This window comes from Neolamprologus brichardi, chromosome 11 (genome assembly GCF_056152115.1).
Source record: "Neolamprologus brichardi isolate AB-2024 chromosome 11, ASM5615211v1, whole genome shotgun sequence".
NCBI classification, from domain to species: domain Eukaryota; kingdom Metazoa; phylum Chordata; class Actinopteri; order Cichliformes; family Cichlidae; genus Neolamprologus; species Neolamprologus brichardi.
In genome coordinates, this window is record NC_142114.1 from 29,304,080 (window position 1) to 29,317,545 (window position 13,466).

A 13,466-nucleotide genomic window follows, 5' to 3' on the forward strand; every position below is an offset into this window, starting at 1 on the left:
CGGAAGTGACGTCATTTTCGCGGAAATGTAGTTTTTTACCATCAAGGCTTTATGAGCCTATACTGGTGTTTTTAAAAGTTATCTTTGACTTTATGACTTTCTGTGTCGTTTCTGGGATGCTTAGGACTCATATTGCACTGCTGGAAATAGTTTATTTTGATGCATATGCTGCTTTTTTTGCAAATTTGCATTATAATATTTATTTTCGTTTTTCCTGCAGTATATAAAAATTGGTGCATTTCAAAAATAAAACTATGAAGACACTCAAAATAAATTTCCTGTGGTGGGAAACTATTTTGTGCAACTTTTTTGTATTTACAGTTTTGAGGGATAAGCCTCTTAAATTTCTCTAACTAGAAATATATGTTAAAAAGCAAAAATGATTTTAAATTTTTTTGTAGTTTATTGCACTTTTTTGCAATTTATGTAATTACTATGCACTTAATGCAGACATATTATTAAAATTTAGGCTGTAATGGTTGTATTGATGTATAGCAACTTGAAATGCTCCCAAAAATGGCTCCACAGCATGTAAAAATATAATATAAGCTCTGGCAGACTTGGTTCTATGGTAGGTCTTAAAGGGTTAAGCTTCACTTTTCAGACCTGAACACTCTGCCCATCTTTTATATACAGTCTATAGTAACCTGACCACTAAGCAGTCAAGCAGCAGTTGAGTAACTGATGTGTGGCGCCCTCTGCAGGGAGCTCACAGCACAAGCGGCGCAGACAACGAGTACAACCTGCGCAGCCGCAAGGTGATGTGCGACTCCTGCGGGCAGCCGAAGGAGCGCGGCGGTGGTTGCGGCAGTCTAGCTGAAGGCCTCCCAGGACATTCCTACTTCATGGGCACCAATGAGCCCAGACAGGTACTCCACAGTCAAAACATCCCTGCAGTAATTATACAGCATCATTAATAACTGTGTTTTAGGATCAAAGCGTATAATATTTGGTTCTATTAGTGATTAAAATTGTTGGCGGCGACTGTGCACAGAAAACGGACAACATGTGTGGGTTTTTTTGCTTATTCATCTATAAATTTAGAGTTTCCTGTTGCACAATAATGCCCAGATGTTCCACATGTTTTGGAGTGCTGTACTGTAAGACGTTTAAGCATCTGAAACAGACTTTTGGCGTGTGGCATCTGCAGTTAATTTAATTACTAATCAACAAAATTGGAGTTTAAATGGGATCCAAGATCGCAAATACTCCCTCTCTGTATTTCCTGAGAACTGTTTTATGATACAAAGTGCAGTTTAGAGTCGCAGAAAGGTTTTGGTTTGCGCTGCATTTTGATAGATTCCCAAACATCAAACATGAGCAAAAAAACTGTTACTTTTAACTTTGCAGACGTGGAATTATTATTAGGTGCAAAAACATAAATGATGATCACAGAAACAGCAAACACTGAAGTGATGAGAAACAACAGGATATGTGTGGATTTGCTCATGATGGTGCTCAGAGCAGCAGAATCCTAGATGCAGGTAGGAGGTGGTGTTGGTGGTGGAGCAGAGTGAGCTTATGAAGACTTTGAACATGCATCAATCTCTCTGTTACTCTAGATCAGGGGTGGGCAACTCCAGGCCTCGAGGGCCGGTGTCCTGCAGGTTTTAGATGTGTCCTTGATCCAACACAGCTGATTTAAAGGCTAAATGACCTCCTCAACATGCCTTGAAGTTCTCCAGAGGCCTGATAATGAACTAATCATTTGATTCAGGTGTGTTGACACAGGGTGAGATCTAAAACCTGCAGGACACCGGCCCTCGAGGCCTGGAAATGCCCACCCCTGCTGAATGATGAACACAAGTCCTCCACCACTTCAGGGCTGAACAAACGGCTTCTTTCATTTCACTTTTAACAGTTGTTTCCCCCAATTTACCAAAAGCTTCAGAAGATAATGTAGCAAGAGACGAAACCGAAATCGGACTTAAACTGAGACACGTGGCTTTTAAAAAAAGGACATTTCTAAAGTTCAGCTGCACAATTTCAGTCCAGAAACACGGCGCTCGTTTTCCCCACAGCTCCCATTTTAACGCCTCGTAAAGACTCACTAACGATAAAACGTCGCCTTTATTAATCTGTATTCTAAGCATCAGGACCGCAAATGAAGCATTTGGTGTCGAATTACACAAATAAACAAAAATCAAACATTGCTGTCGTCTCCTCCTCAGGGCCGCATGAAGCCGGAGAACTGCTCCGTCATGTAAAAAGCAGACAGCACCTCACCTGAACCCAGCACCTCCTGCAGCCCACAGGGGAGAATGATTTTTCTACCGTCGGGATGTTTGTCTTTATTTTTTTATACGATTGTGTCTTATTTTGTATTCAGATTATTCTGCGGGTTAGATTTGCTTTGAGGTTTTTTGGCAGAGGGCGAAGGATTTTCACATATAGCTTTCAAGTTTGTATATTCAGCTTATTTTACTGCATGTTTGCTGTTTGCTCGTGCTGTTCTCCGCTCTGCTTGCACACACACACGCACACACACACAGCTCCAGTGACCAGGGCTTGTGCTTCGATCCGAGACGGGGTTTCACATTTAATGGCCAGGCTGTCAACACTCAACACGCACAGCTAGTGGACCCTATCAGGCGTACAGGCGAGAGGAGGATGGCTCCTCTGGAGTTTGTTAATCATGTTTGTTTCCCATCAAACAGATCAATTCTTTATTTAAAGCCAATGTTTACAACTAAAAACATTTTTTGGAGCAGTGTTGTGCTATATTTATGGATAAAATATCGTAGGAAAAGTCTCCAGAGAAAGCCAAAGCGATGTAAGCTCAGGGTTTTTTTGTTTGTTTTTTTTCACCTTAGCCTTAAACAAACGGGGTGATGATATGTTTTCTATGTGATGCTGTCGGGCAGCTGTGGTGCACACAGAGAAAATGAGTATTTGAGATGAATATATGTACACGGCTCGCTCCCCAACGAATGTATTCATTATGTTTTTGGAATGTTTAAAGAAATAAGGGAATTATTGGGTAATGTTTCTGGTTAAGTGCGTTTAATCACGATGGGAGAGGTTTATTTTGTACCTGGGGGGATGTCAGCAGACTGTTTTTTGATAGATTGGGTGCCATATATAGAGAGTATATATTAATAGGCTCTGTTTCTATTTGCAGTAGATTTTGGACATGACTGTTTAACCGATTAGAAATACAGATGTGCCTTCAGAGGCAACATCTGCAGTTTGTTTTTCCTGCTCACATGCTTCATACGGGAGTCTTGTGACCGTCAGCTGTCCTCCGATCCGTTTGCTCCTAAAAGCTGGTCATAAGGGCTTTGATTTTCTTTCTTTCCTCTAAGCTTTACCGACTTTGCAAATCCCTGGATCTGATTTTGGGACCTCGGTCAGATTGAGGGGTTTGTGTGACTTTGTAGCTTTGGCTTCACGCGCTGCTTTTTGCCAGTTATGCACAGCAGGTAGATTTGTAGTCTAGTCTGGCAGCTTAACTCATTTATACTCCAGTGGAAAGCATATCAAAGCATTTGTGGAAGATACTTGATAGCTGTCGTGGTATTGTTTTTGTGTGGGTTTTTTCTTTTTATACTTAAAAAAAAAAAAAGAAGCAATTTCTGCAAAGTTTAATTTTTTTTTTTAATTTTTCGGCCACAAAAGGACAGTTCACCCTAAAATGAAACTTGTGTCCTCTGCCCTTTAATGCTGTCTTGGTGTTTCCAGGTTTGCAGACGGCTGCAGAGATGTCCACCTTCTCGTTAATATAACGCAACTCATGTTGTGGTGCTCCGAGTACTGGAAAATGCATTTGAACAAACCAGAAATCATGACCTTGTTACTCCAAAAAATCTCCAGACCTTTTATGAACAGTTTCTTGTAGGAACGACTTTCTTTCTAACTTCATCCACCAACCGAAAGTAGCGTGTAGCTAGCTGACATGAGCTGCTCGTCAGTGTTTATCCTGCAGAGTGATGAAACCAGATGTAGTGTCGTGCAAAGAAAGAACTTCCTGTATCAAACTGCTCAGTAGGATGACCCGGTCATGATTTTTGGAAACATTGATGCTGAATTTTCAAATGTTTTTTGGCCACTTTTAATTTCAACATATTGAAGAGAAGTCTGATATCTCTTCACAACTGGGCTAGATGCACAGAAAAGCTACAGGCAGGAGAAAAACAAATATGTAAACCGAACTATGGTTTGAATTTTAGGTAGTTTGATGCTCAGAGTGTCTCACGAAGTCGCTGACAATCAGAGAAATGACGTCTACAGTATAAATGTGTGTTAACAGAAATCTTGTAGTTGTCAAATGTCTACATGTAAAGTGATGAGAAATGATAACTGTAGTGCTTCCGATCAGGTCATTGAAACGTCAGGGGTGTAATTAAGAAGCAGAGTAACAAGGACTCACTACAACCACAGATGCACAAACACGCTGTGAGGTCTTTGTAAACCTCGAGTCTTGGTGGAGATCTCATGAAGCCTTTGAAGTGCTTGAGATTTAAAGATATCACCCAAAGCCGTTAATGTTAAAGGTTCTTGAAATGAGATTTGTTTGAGATCATGAAATCATTAAAACCACACTTTGATGCAATTTTATTTTCTAAAGCGATGCTGAGTAAAAAGTATTTTTTCCAATGAGTGACGGTTGTGATTATTTCCTTGTTATTGAAAAATGTCGAGTCCATGAAAAGTGCAGTTTTTATTTACATCATACAAACACATGTTCCCAGGATTACATTCAAAAATAAATGACTGCACAATATTGTAGCACTAAAAGCACGACGTACATTCTGTTTGGCTTCTGTTAACAACTTGACGGGAAAATGAACTTCACAGGTCAATATTTTTACATTAATACACCAATTTCAGTATTTCGGAACCACAACACAATCAGGACTACAGTCTGCTCCCCACTAATTTTAGCCAATCAAATTACATTTCCACTCTCATCATAAATGATTTTATATAGGGACTAACTTGACAAAAAGTAGTTCCACTGAAACCTGTTGGTGGTGCGGTCAGGGTGAAGGGAGACGTCTTAAGACTGGGTGTGAGCTGTTGCATATTTGGACAAATACTCTGTAAACTGCAGCAGAGGAGGCCGCGTGACGCTGTGGAGCCACAGTTTTGTCCAGCGATGGAGACGATGGAGCTCAGGCCTTCTGTCTGGCCCACAATCTTCAGTAACCCAACCTTCCCAATGCTTAATGTTTTGTCCTTAAAATTTTGGATTCACTTCAAAGGCAGCCGTCAAGTCATCAATCACTATGCACAACCCACTCATAGTAGGGTAACGTCCATAACCTAAATATGACTGTACTCTACAGACGATGAGCTCTGGTGCCCAGCATGTTGAGGTTTCCATTTCTAGTCCTCTTGAAGTTGTATTGACCAATCATGTTTGAGCAAGCTTTGCTTCAATTACAATAAACAGTCAACGAACTAATTCCCCAAAATGCAGCCTCATAAATCTGTCAGCCAGCAACACATTTAGTTTTTTTTAATTATCTTTGTCTTTGCATGTGTAAAAAATGAGCAGCAGAAGACCTGGCCTGAGTATCTGTTGGCTATCCTTCAAAAGGCGATCCATTCAGACAGATTGCATTATGGGTAACACAGGCACCAGGTCTAAAAAAACAAATGGAAACATAATAAAATCTTTGTGTTTTGGGTGAAATGGCCCTTTAATTGTGACAAAAAGAGGCACTGCACTGATGGCTTTATCATAATATCTGTGCCCAAACTCACACTGACCTTTAACATCTATTAATATATACACAAGAAGTTCATAAGGTGTCCTATGAGACCCATAACAGCATATTTATTTGAACAGAAGAGCTGCGCTTCAACAATACTGAGAGGCTGACAATATATTCATTTCTATATTTACAGTTTTCTTCAGACAGCAGCAATAAGCCACATTTCTTTAAAGAAACACACTTCAGTCCTTAAATGGCATTTATTTGTTGAAAAAACACTACATGAACTTTTGTAAAATGCTGCTCACTTTGGCTTCCAGGTGTTAAAAAAGAAAAATCTTTGGTATTTTTTCTGTTTATAAAATATGGTTTGTCATAAGACATCTTTTTTCAGCTGAAGCTGCCTTTTTAAAAAAAAAAAAAAAAAAGTAATGCACTGAAATTCAACTCGAAATAAAAACCCTGAAAAGGAGACGAGCGGAGGAAAAATCGAGCTCTGATAAAAGAGACCCGTTAAAAATGCATCAGCAGCACGCAAAGGGTGTGGAAAACAAATATTTCAGCATGTTTACAAGAGTTCAAACACACAAACATTCCCAAGTCGCTGCTTGTAGCCATCAAATCCTCTGGTGGGTTTTGCCCTCGGGAGTTAAAAGCAGCTGAAGCCCCGCAGGCGTCACCACACAGCCTGCTGGCTCCTCAGTCTGGATGACAGGTCTGTGACGGAGACGCCAGTACCGCTCTGCGCACACAAGGGGGCGGTGTTTAGTTGAAAGCAAAGCATCCACTGTAAACAAAGGTTCGTCTGGCAGGACGGACTCCTCGCCCCTGCTCTGTTGGTGGTCTGCAGCTCTGATTTTCAGAGATAAAATTAGCCGTTTCTTCATCAACCCCGGAGCGAGCAGAAGGGAATGATTTGCTCTGCTGCTCTGACGCTGTCACTGAGGGCTTCTCCTGGGCGAGGGGGGGCGGCGCACCGGTGGCAGGTCGTAGTGTCCCGGGATGTGGCTGTTCACCGGGAGGTCATAGTGGCTCTGTGGGTCCTCATGAGGAGCGTGGCCGTGGGAGCTCTGACACTCTGAGGGGAAAAAGAACTCGCTGTGAGGACCAAACAGGCTGCCATTTTTTATTTTAGTGCTGGAAAACATGCTGACTCTATTTTTTAAATAAAAACCCATCTGTGCATTCAGTCCTGCTGCTTTGGACTTGACTGGATGAGTTGGTTTGGCGTTACAGTCTGAGCTCACTCTGCGCTCAGTGTTTAATTCAACTTGTTGAACTCGCTCCTAAATAAAGCTTTTTAAAAGCCCACACACTCCAGGCTGGAAAAGCGTGCATTCACCCTCCGTTTACATTTAAATAACATCATCTATAAATCGTTTAATAAGAGTCTCGCTCTCAGATGTGGGCGCCCTGAACCAGGATATTAGCAAATAAACTAAAAACATCAGTAACAAACAGCAGTGTCGCATAATCACGTCAATGTCATGCCATGAAGTGGAAACACCTCCCCGTCTTTACTCTTTACTGCTCCTTTTATGTTTATAAACCCTTTATTACACGAAGTGTGTATTTTCTCTAAATGACTCATTTTCTTAGTCATTGTGTTCTGGATCCATGCCAGAGTATTTAAAGACATTAAAGGTAATTTTGTTTATTACGACATGCATACTTATTGTAGAATATACTGCAGAAGAAGTCGCTGCTCAGAATCCATCTCATCTACAATCGTTTGTATTTAGCTGCAAAATGTGCTGACGCTAAAAGTTTTTCCAAGCTTAATTTTCAACATCAATTTGAGTTAAATTAGGCTAGACTGGATGTGTTTGCACTTTGCTTTTCTTCATTTCAAGTCTTGTCTGGATGTTAAAAACCAGCTACAAATGTTGCAGTCATACAGAGAAGAGAATCAGTGATTTAAACAACAGTTTGTGCAGACGGGCACAAAGCTGGCTCTGTCATTACAGCCACAGTCTTCTGTTTCAGGTAGAGTGGATGCAAATTGCAGTGATTTGTCCAAGAAAAAAAGACTGGACTCAATCCAATATGTGGATGAATGTAAGGATTTGATCCCGCAGACCTACACTTCATTCCTCTGACTGCATATTGATGCATTACTAGTGTCCACAATACAATAAAAGCTAGGATCCTTCGGCTTCCTGTTTTCCCCTCTCCTCTCCCCTGCCCTTCCTCTTCCTTTAGTCTTTTATTTGTGGCAAACAGATGTTGATTCATCAGTCCATGACCTGAGGAAGTCTGGCCAGCCCAGCTGTCTAACAGGCCACAGACCTGTTTTAAGGTTTGACTGATAAGGACCTTAAAAGAGTTGCTATTTTGTTTTTTCTCCCAAAGCGGGTGGAACCATGGTGCAGTGGGTAGCACTGTTGTTCCAACTCAAACTCAAGTTAATCCAAAGAATTGTGTAAAATCAACTACAATCAGTGTTGGGGAGTAACGGAATACATGTACCGCCGTTACGTATTTAAAATACAAAATATGAGTAACTGTATTCCGTTACAGTTACCGTTTAAAAAGGTGGTATTTAGAATACAGTTACTTTGTTGAAATTAATGGATTACACGGCGGTACTTCCCTGTTTCATATTGTGGCGGGTCAGGACTGTTTGGGTTTTGTTTGACAGCTACGTTCTGTTGTTCCAGGCGGCAGCGTTACGGTTGCCATGGTTACAGGGTGCCGCTCTCTCTCTGCGTGTTTCCTGGGTGAGAGAGCGCCTGTTGTTGTTGTGCTAAGCTAACAGGCAGAATGCTACAGGTATAGCTCTAAAGAATGTAGCATCATGGGCAGTGTAGTCCGTGCTGCAGGGAGAATGGACTGCCATACACGTTATGTGTCTGTGAGCGAGGGAGGGAGAAAAAGGAAAAGTACGAGCTGTCATCGAGCAAAAACGGGAGCTGGAAGCATGTAAATATAATAATAACCACTGCAGCCAAGAAGAGAGCCTGACGAGCCCAGTTGTAAGTAAGCTATTAAGACTCGACTGTACACCGTGTTCGTGTTTTCCTCTGAAACAATAAGTTCCGTTGGAGCAGCCTTTCAACGCCTCTCTCTGTCTCTGCTAGCAAAGTGACCCAGACAACAAAGTAAAGCTAGTTTTCGGCTACGAGCCCGACACAGAACCCACCGTATTAGCCAGAGGTCCCTTTACTACGGTTCGGAGCCGCGGACCTTCAGTAACAGTAATAAATCACAGCAATAGTACATTCATGTAGTTGTAAACAGCATGATAATATATTAAGTAATCCAAAGTATTCAGAATACGTTACTCTCATTGAGTAACGTAACGGAATACGTTACAGAATACATTTTGGGGCATGTAATCTGTAATCTGTAGTGGAATACATTTTAAAAGTAACCTTCCCAACACTGACTACAATATTGGGCCACACCTCTTAATCTTTGAATTCAGCTGTTTTTGTCCTGTTGCCGCGCTTGTTTAAAATCATGCAGTCAAAAGAATGGATTGTTCTACAGAGAAAAATTCATAACATTAAGGAGGGATCAGCAAGTGCTAACGCTCTGCAGGGTCCCACGTCTCCTCTGGCAGTAACATCAGCACAAAGACTGTACCAGGAGCTGCATGGCACAGGCTTCAGCTGCTGTAGGTGTAATGTGGTCCAGTATTTCTGTCCCTATAGTGTAAATCACAGTTAGTTCCCACCTTACGATTACTTTACAATTCCTAATTTTAAAAACTCATAGTTATTATTAAAATTAGCTGGATCCAAAAAGACTGGTTCATTCAAAAACACAAACAGACCCACTGATGTTTGTATGATGGAAATATTGGACGTTTAACCGTAATAATAACTAAGAAGGTTGTGGTGAAGTGTAAAACACTCCTTGGACTCGCAGGAGGTCAGAAGTGTTGCTTACCTCTGCGTAAGGTGGCCGTGTGGAACGGCGGCGGGGGCGTGATCTCGGTGTACGCGCGCTCCCTGGGCACGGCCGACTTCATCTCCATGTAGCTGCTCTCTGGGGGGCAGAAGGGCAGGGGCAGCCCGGGCAGGTCTTTGATGGTGGCGTACGGATTCTCGCTGTTCAGAGAGCTGCTGCTCACGGCCGCCGAATCCTTCAGCTCTGCAGGAAACAAATGTTGAGAGATTAAACTGCATATGAAGTCCACGTGGAGCGAGAATGGAGCATGATTGAGGGTTAAAGCCTAAGCCTGCTAGATGAAGCATTCGCTGCATGAAAAGTGAGATTTTCATCAGTATGCAGCTCTGCAAATTGCTGTACAGCTGCAAGTTAATGACTGTTGACGTAAATTTGTAGGCAGCACAAAGGACTTCCAGTAACTGTCGAGTGCTGACATGGAAATTGAAATTTCTAGCAGTTTTACAAGCCTGAGAATTCCTCTGAGCTCAGGAGACAAATCATGACAGTAGAGGACGACGACAGCTTTCTTTATAAAGTCCTGATGATCTTTTACAGCAATAAGGAATCAGCTTTAGTTTAATTGTACGCTGATGAAATTGTAGGTTTAACAGATCTGCCTAAAGTAAGTGAGCCTGTTGAGACCAAATGTGTTTTTTTCCATGAGCAACATTCAATAATGATATTTAAATAATCCAAAAAGCAGCTTCAGACTTCTTCGTCTCTTGATGGAACGACGCCGTGTTAGCAACAAACTGCAAGATGAGAAAAAAATGTTCCCCAGCGACAGCAGAGGTGCAGCATTTAAAGAGCCGCAAACACAGAGACACTGAAAAAAGAGCAATTACAACAGAAATGTTTCCAGGGGACAATAAAAAAAATGTAAGCTTACGGTTTGTCTGATGGTTTCTTTGTTTGATCACTCGCCTCATGAGTCACTGAATTTTGCAACAAGCACGTCTCGGCCGTCTGCCGCGTCTGTGTTTTCAGACCAGTCAAAATGTTTTCTCAGTCTGCTTAAATGTGTTTGCGCTACGAGGAGCTCTCGGCACCGCTACACACAGCCCACGGCCGAGCATGTCACGAGCTTACCGTCTTTGTTTAACGTGCATTTTAACATTTGCTAAATGGGACTAAACAAACAGTCCAGCTGAGGATGATGGGAATGTCAACAGTAAACAAGCAAGGCAAACTTTATTTGTACAGCACACTTGATTCGACGTGGCGTTCGAGGTCAAGCGTGAGCTGAGGTGGAAGTAAAAAAAACAACAACCTGCAGATAATGTAAAATGTATGAGTTTCAAATAATTTAATAAATGCAAAGAAAATAAACAATGAAGAAGATAAAATCTGACTGAGCGTGCAAATCATGACAGAAGGCCTGGGACCAATTCCACCCAGACTATCAGAAAATAATAGAAACTAATAAATAAAAAAAATATAATATATAATAAATAAAATATATAATATATAATAAAATATAATAAAAAAAACATTTAAGCAATAGAAGTGATAAAACATAGAAACAGGAATAAGATCAAATAAAAATTAAAATTAAAAATGTGGAAAACAAACATTCAACATGTCACAAGCACTAGAAAAAAATGCGATCACATGGCGGCGAGAGATCGAACGCTACATTTTTCCACAAGTACATAGAGTTCACCCAGAGGGGGGCTTTGAAACCAAATTACATGGACATCTAATTCACTCAAAGCTTGCTGTTAAAAAATTACACGGGTGTTAGAAGAAAAGTCCCACAGTTTTCACAAATTCACGAAAAGCCATCTGATAGATAAAGGTGTGACGGTGGAGAGCACTGTCATCCATAGACTGTATAAATAAAGCTTACTTTGGACAGCTTTTCCACAGCTAACCTCAGACTTCAGCAGTAAGTAAGAAAAGCGAGAAAACGAGGTGATAAACTACCTTTGTTGTAATATTTTCCGAGGCTGGCGCTGTAGCTGTAGCTCCGATCGATGCCAAAAGCTCCTGTTAACAATAAAAGACAAATCAGACGTCTTCATTTAGCTTTATAGCGAGCTAATCAAAAGCAGAGAAACTGCTGTGGAAACCTGTAAAAATCAATCCCAGGTGAGTGATAGGTGCTGGCAATGCAACTCTCACCTTTTACGAAGTCCTTATTATTTTTATAGTCTCACATCGAGCGTGCCCCGCTGACTAGGAAATGTGATGGTCGATAAACTTTGCTGGAGATTATAAGCAGGAACTACTTAAGCTTCTTCCTGGCCTGAGGCTCTCAGCCATCACCTGCATAAGCAGCTATGCTGGCGCAGTTACTGAAAAGAGCCTAAGAAATGTTTGAAATCGAAACTTTTGCACAACTCTGATCAAGACCCTAAAAAAGGGGTTAAATGTCACTGAGACACTTTGATCCCTGACAGTTCAGCCACTGCTATGTTTGAACTCTTTCATTACCAACGAGGAACTACAGCAGATGTGTTTGGATCAAAAATAAATAGGGACTTATTCTTCTCATTTATATTCCAATTTTTCATTTTCAGATACCAATAAAATACTTTTCACTGTTCAAACAATAATTTTCCAGGTCTGTCAACAAGCTGTTTTAGCTCCTGTCGCTTTAAAGGCCTCCCCTCCCTAAAAACCCCACTGTCTTCTGATTGGCTGCCCCTCCTCTCTCCTGCAACCAGAACCCTGGTGCCTGTAAGCTTCTCTACTCATGTGCCTTTGGTGTCTGTAAACAAGTCCACACTGAGCTGATGTTAGCTCAGCACAAAATTACAAGAAAATGTCAGACTTTAAAAAAGCTTTTGGCTCGCAGGGATTATTTTACATTTACCTGATAATTTAAAACTTGGATCATGTTTGTAGTCATCTAACATCAGGACATGAGAGAAAATGAGAAAAGCGTGACATAGCACCCCCCTTCATATATAAATATTTAATTGTAAATGTTTTACGGAAATTTCAAACAAAAATACAAAATTCAGAACTTTATACTGCAAACAAACTTTTGCTGTCCACCTGCAAAACTGTGCAGCAAGCCCACTAGAGGCTTGCTGCACAGTTTAATCATCAGAACAGCAGTTCTTTGCTTTCCCACTTTGCCAGAGGTCACCACTTAGTCATAATAATATAATATTAACTTTAAATATCACCAGAAGTCTGCACAAACCCTTCTAAGAAAGGACGCGTATGAGATCTTTGCACCTCAGCTTCATACTTGCTGTTCAGTGAAAATAAAGACGTTTGAACTCTGATTAATGTTACACAAGACGTTTTCTGTCCACCTGTTATGACCATAATTAAAGAACGCATTTAACTTAAGTGACATAACTGTTTAATTATTGACTACAATTGGATCACTCTGTTATATTACTATGAGACAGGCAAAGATAATGTGATGACAGTAATGTCTAATTTATCCCCCCCACACACACCCACCCCTCACCGCCAGCCAGCAGTTGCAGGTTTTACTGATTACTTTAATGCCGCTGTGGTCAGAAGGTCGGAAACCAGTTTCTCGCTTTTATAAGCTTGTAAATGTTAATGTGCTCATTTTATTCTCGTCTCCAGCTGCAGGTGTGCCCTCTAAATGATCTTATGTGAATCACGCAGTGCAGAGTCACCTAGACGGACCTGAGTCTTTGCGAGGCTCGTGGTGTTTCCAGTCTGCAGGCAGCGTGGCGTTGGTCTCGACTCCAAACAGACCTCGCCTCTCCCTCTCTGCGTTCTTCACGCTGCAGAACAGCTGGTTGTTGGTGTTCTGTAAGGCAGGAAAAACGATAAACCGTCGCAAATGTACAAAAGCCAAACGAAGCGCCGAGGACCGATGACCTACTGCGTCTACACGTTTTGGTATCATATGATTTCACAACCCCCTGAATACACAGCCAGCTGTTGCTGGCTGTCCAAATGACATATTCCTCC

General features: G+C 41.3%; 2 protein-coding genes across 3 annotated transcripts in view; one reads left to right on the forward strand and one right to left on the reverse strand.

The window, feature by feature from the left end:
- LOC102775932 (lamin-A-like) overlaps positions 1-4,613 on the forward strand; it is a 42,428-nt gene extending 37,815 nt beyond the window's left edge. For both annotated transcript variants that reach the window (XM_087848511.1, XM_087848512.1), the window contains 2 exons: positions 705-869; positions 2,172-4,613. In XM_087848511.1, coding sequence (XP_087704637.1) covers positions 705-869; positions 2,172-2,207 — 201 coding nt within the window. In that variant the 3' untranslated portion in view covers positions 2,208-4,613. The remainder of the gene's footprint in view (positions 1-704; positions 870-2,171) is intronic.
- Positions 4,614-4,637: 24 nt separating this feature from the next.
- The window catches only part of pear1 (platelet endothelial aggregation receptor 1), a 71,380-nt gene continuing 62,551 nt past the window's right edge, over positions 4,638-13,466 (reverse strand). Inside the window, exons 20-23 of the mRNA XM_087848510.1 lie at positions 13,176-13,302; positions 11,484-11,546; positions 9,555-9,758; positions 4,638-6,738 (exon numbers count right to left, since the gene is read on the reverse strand). Of these exons, the coding sequence (XP_087704636.1) occupies positions 6,599-6,738; positions 9,555-9,758; positions 11,484-11,546; positions 13,176-13,302 (534 nt within the window). The 3' untranslated portion in view covers positions 4,638-6,598. The remainder of the gene's footprint in view (positions 6,739-9,554; positions 9,759-11,483; positions 11,547-13,175; positions 13,303-13,466) is intronic.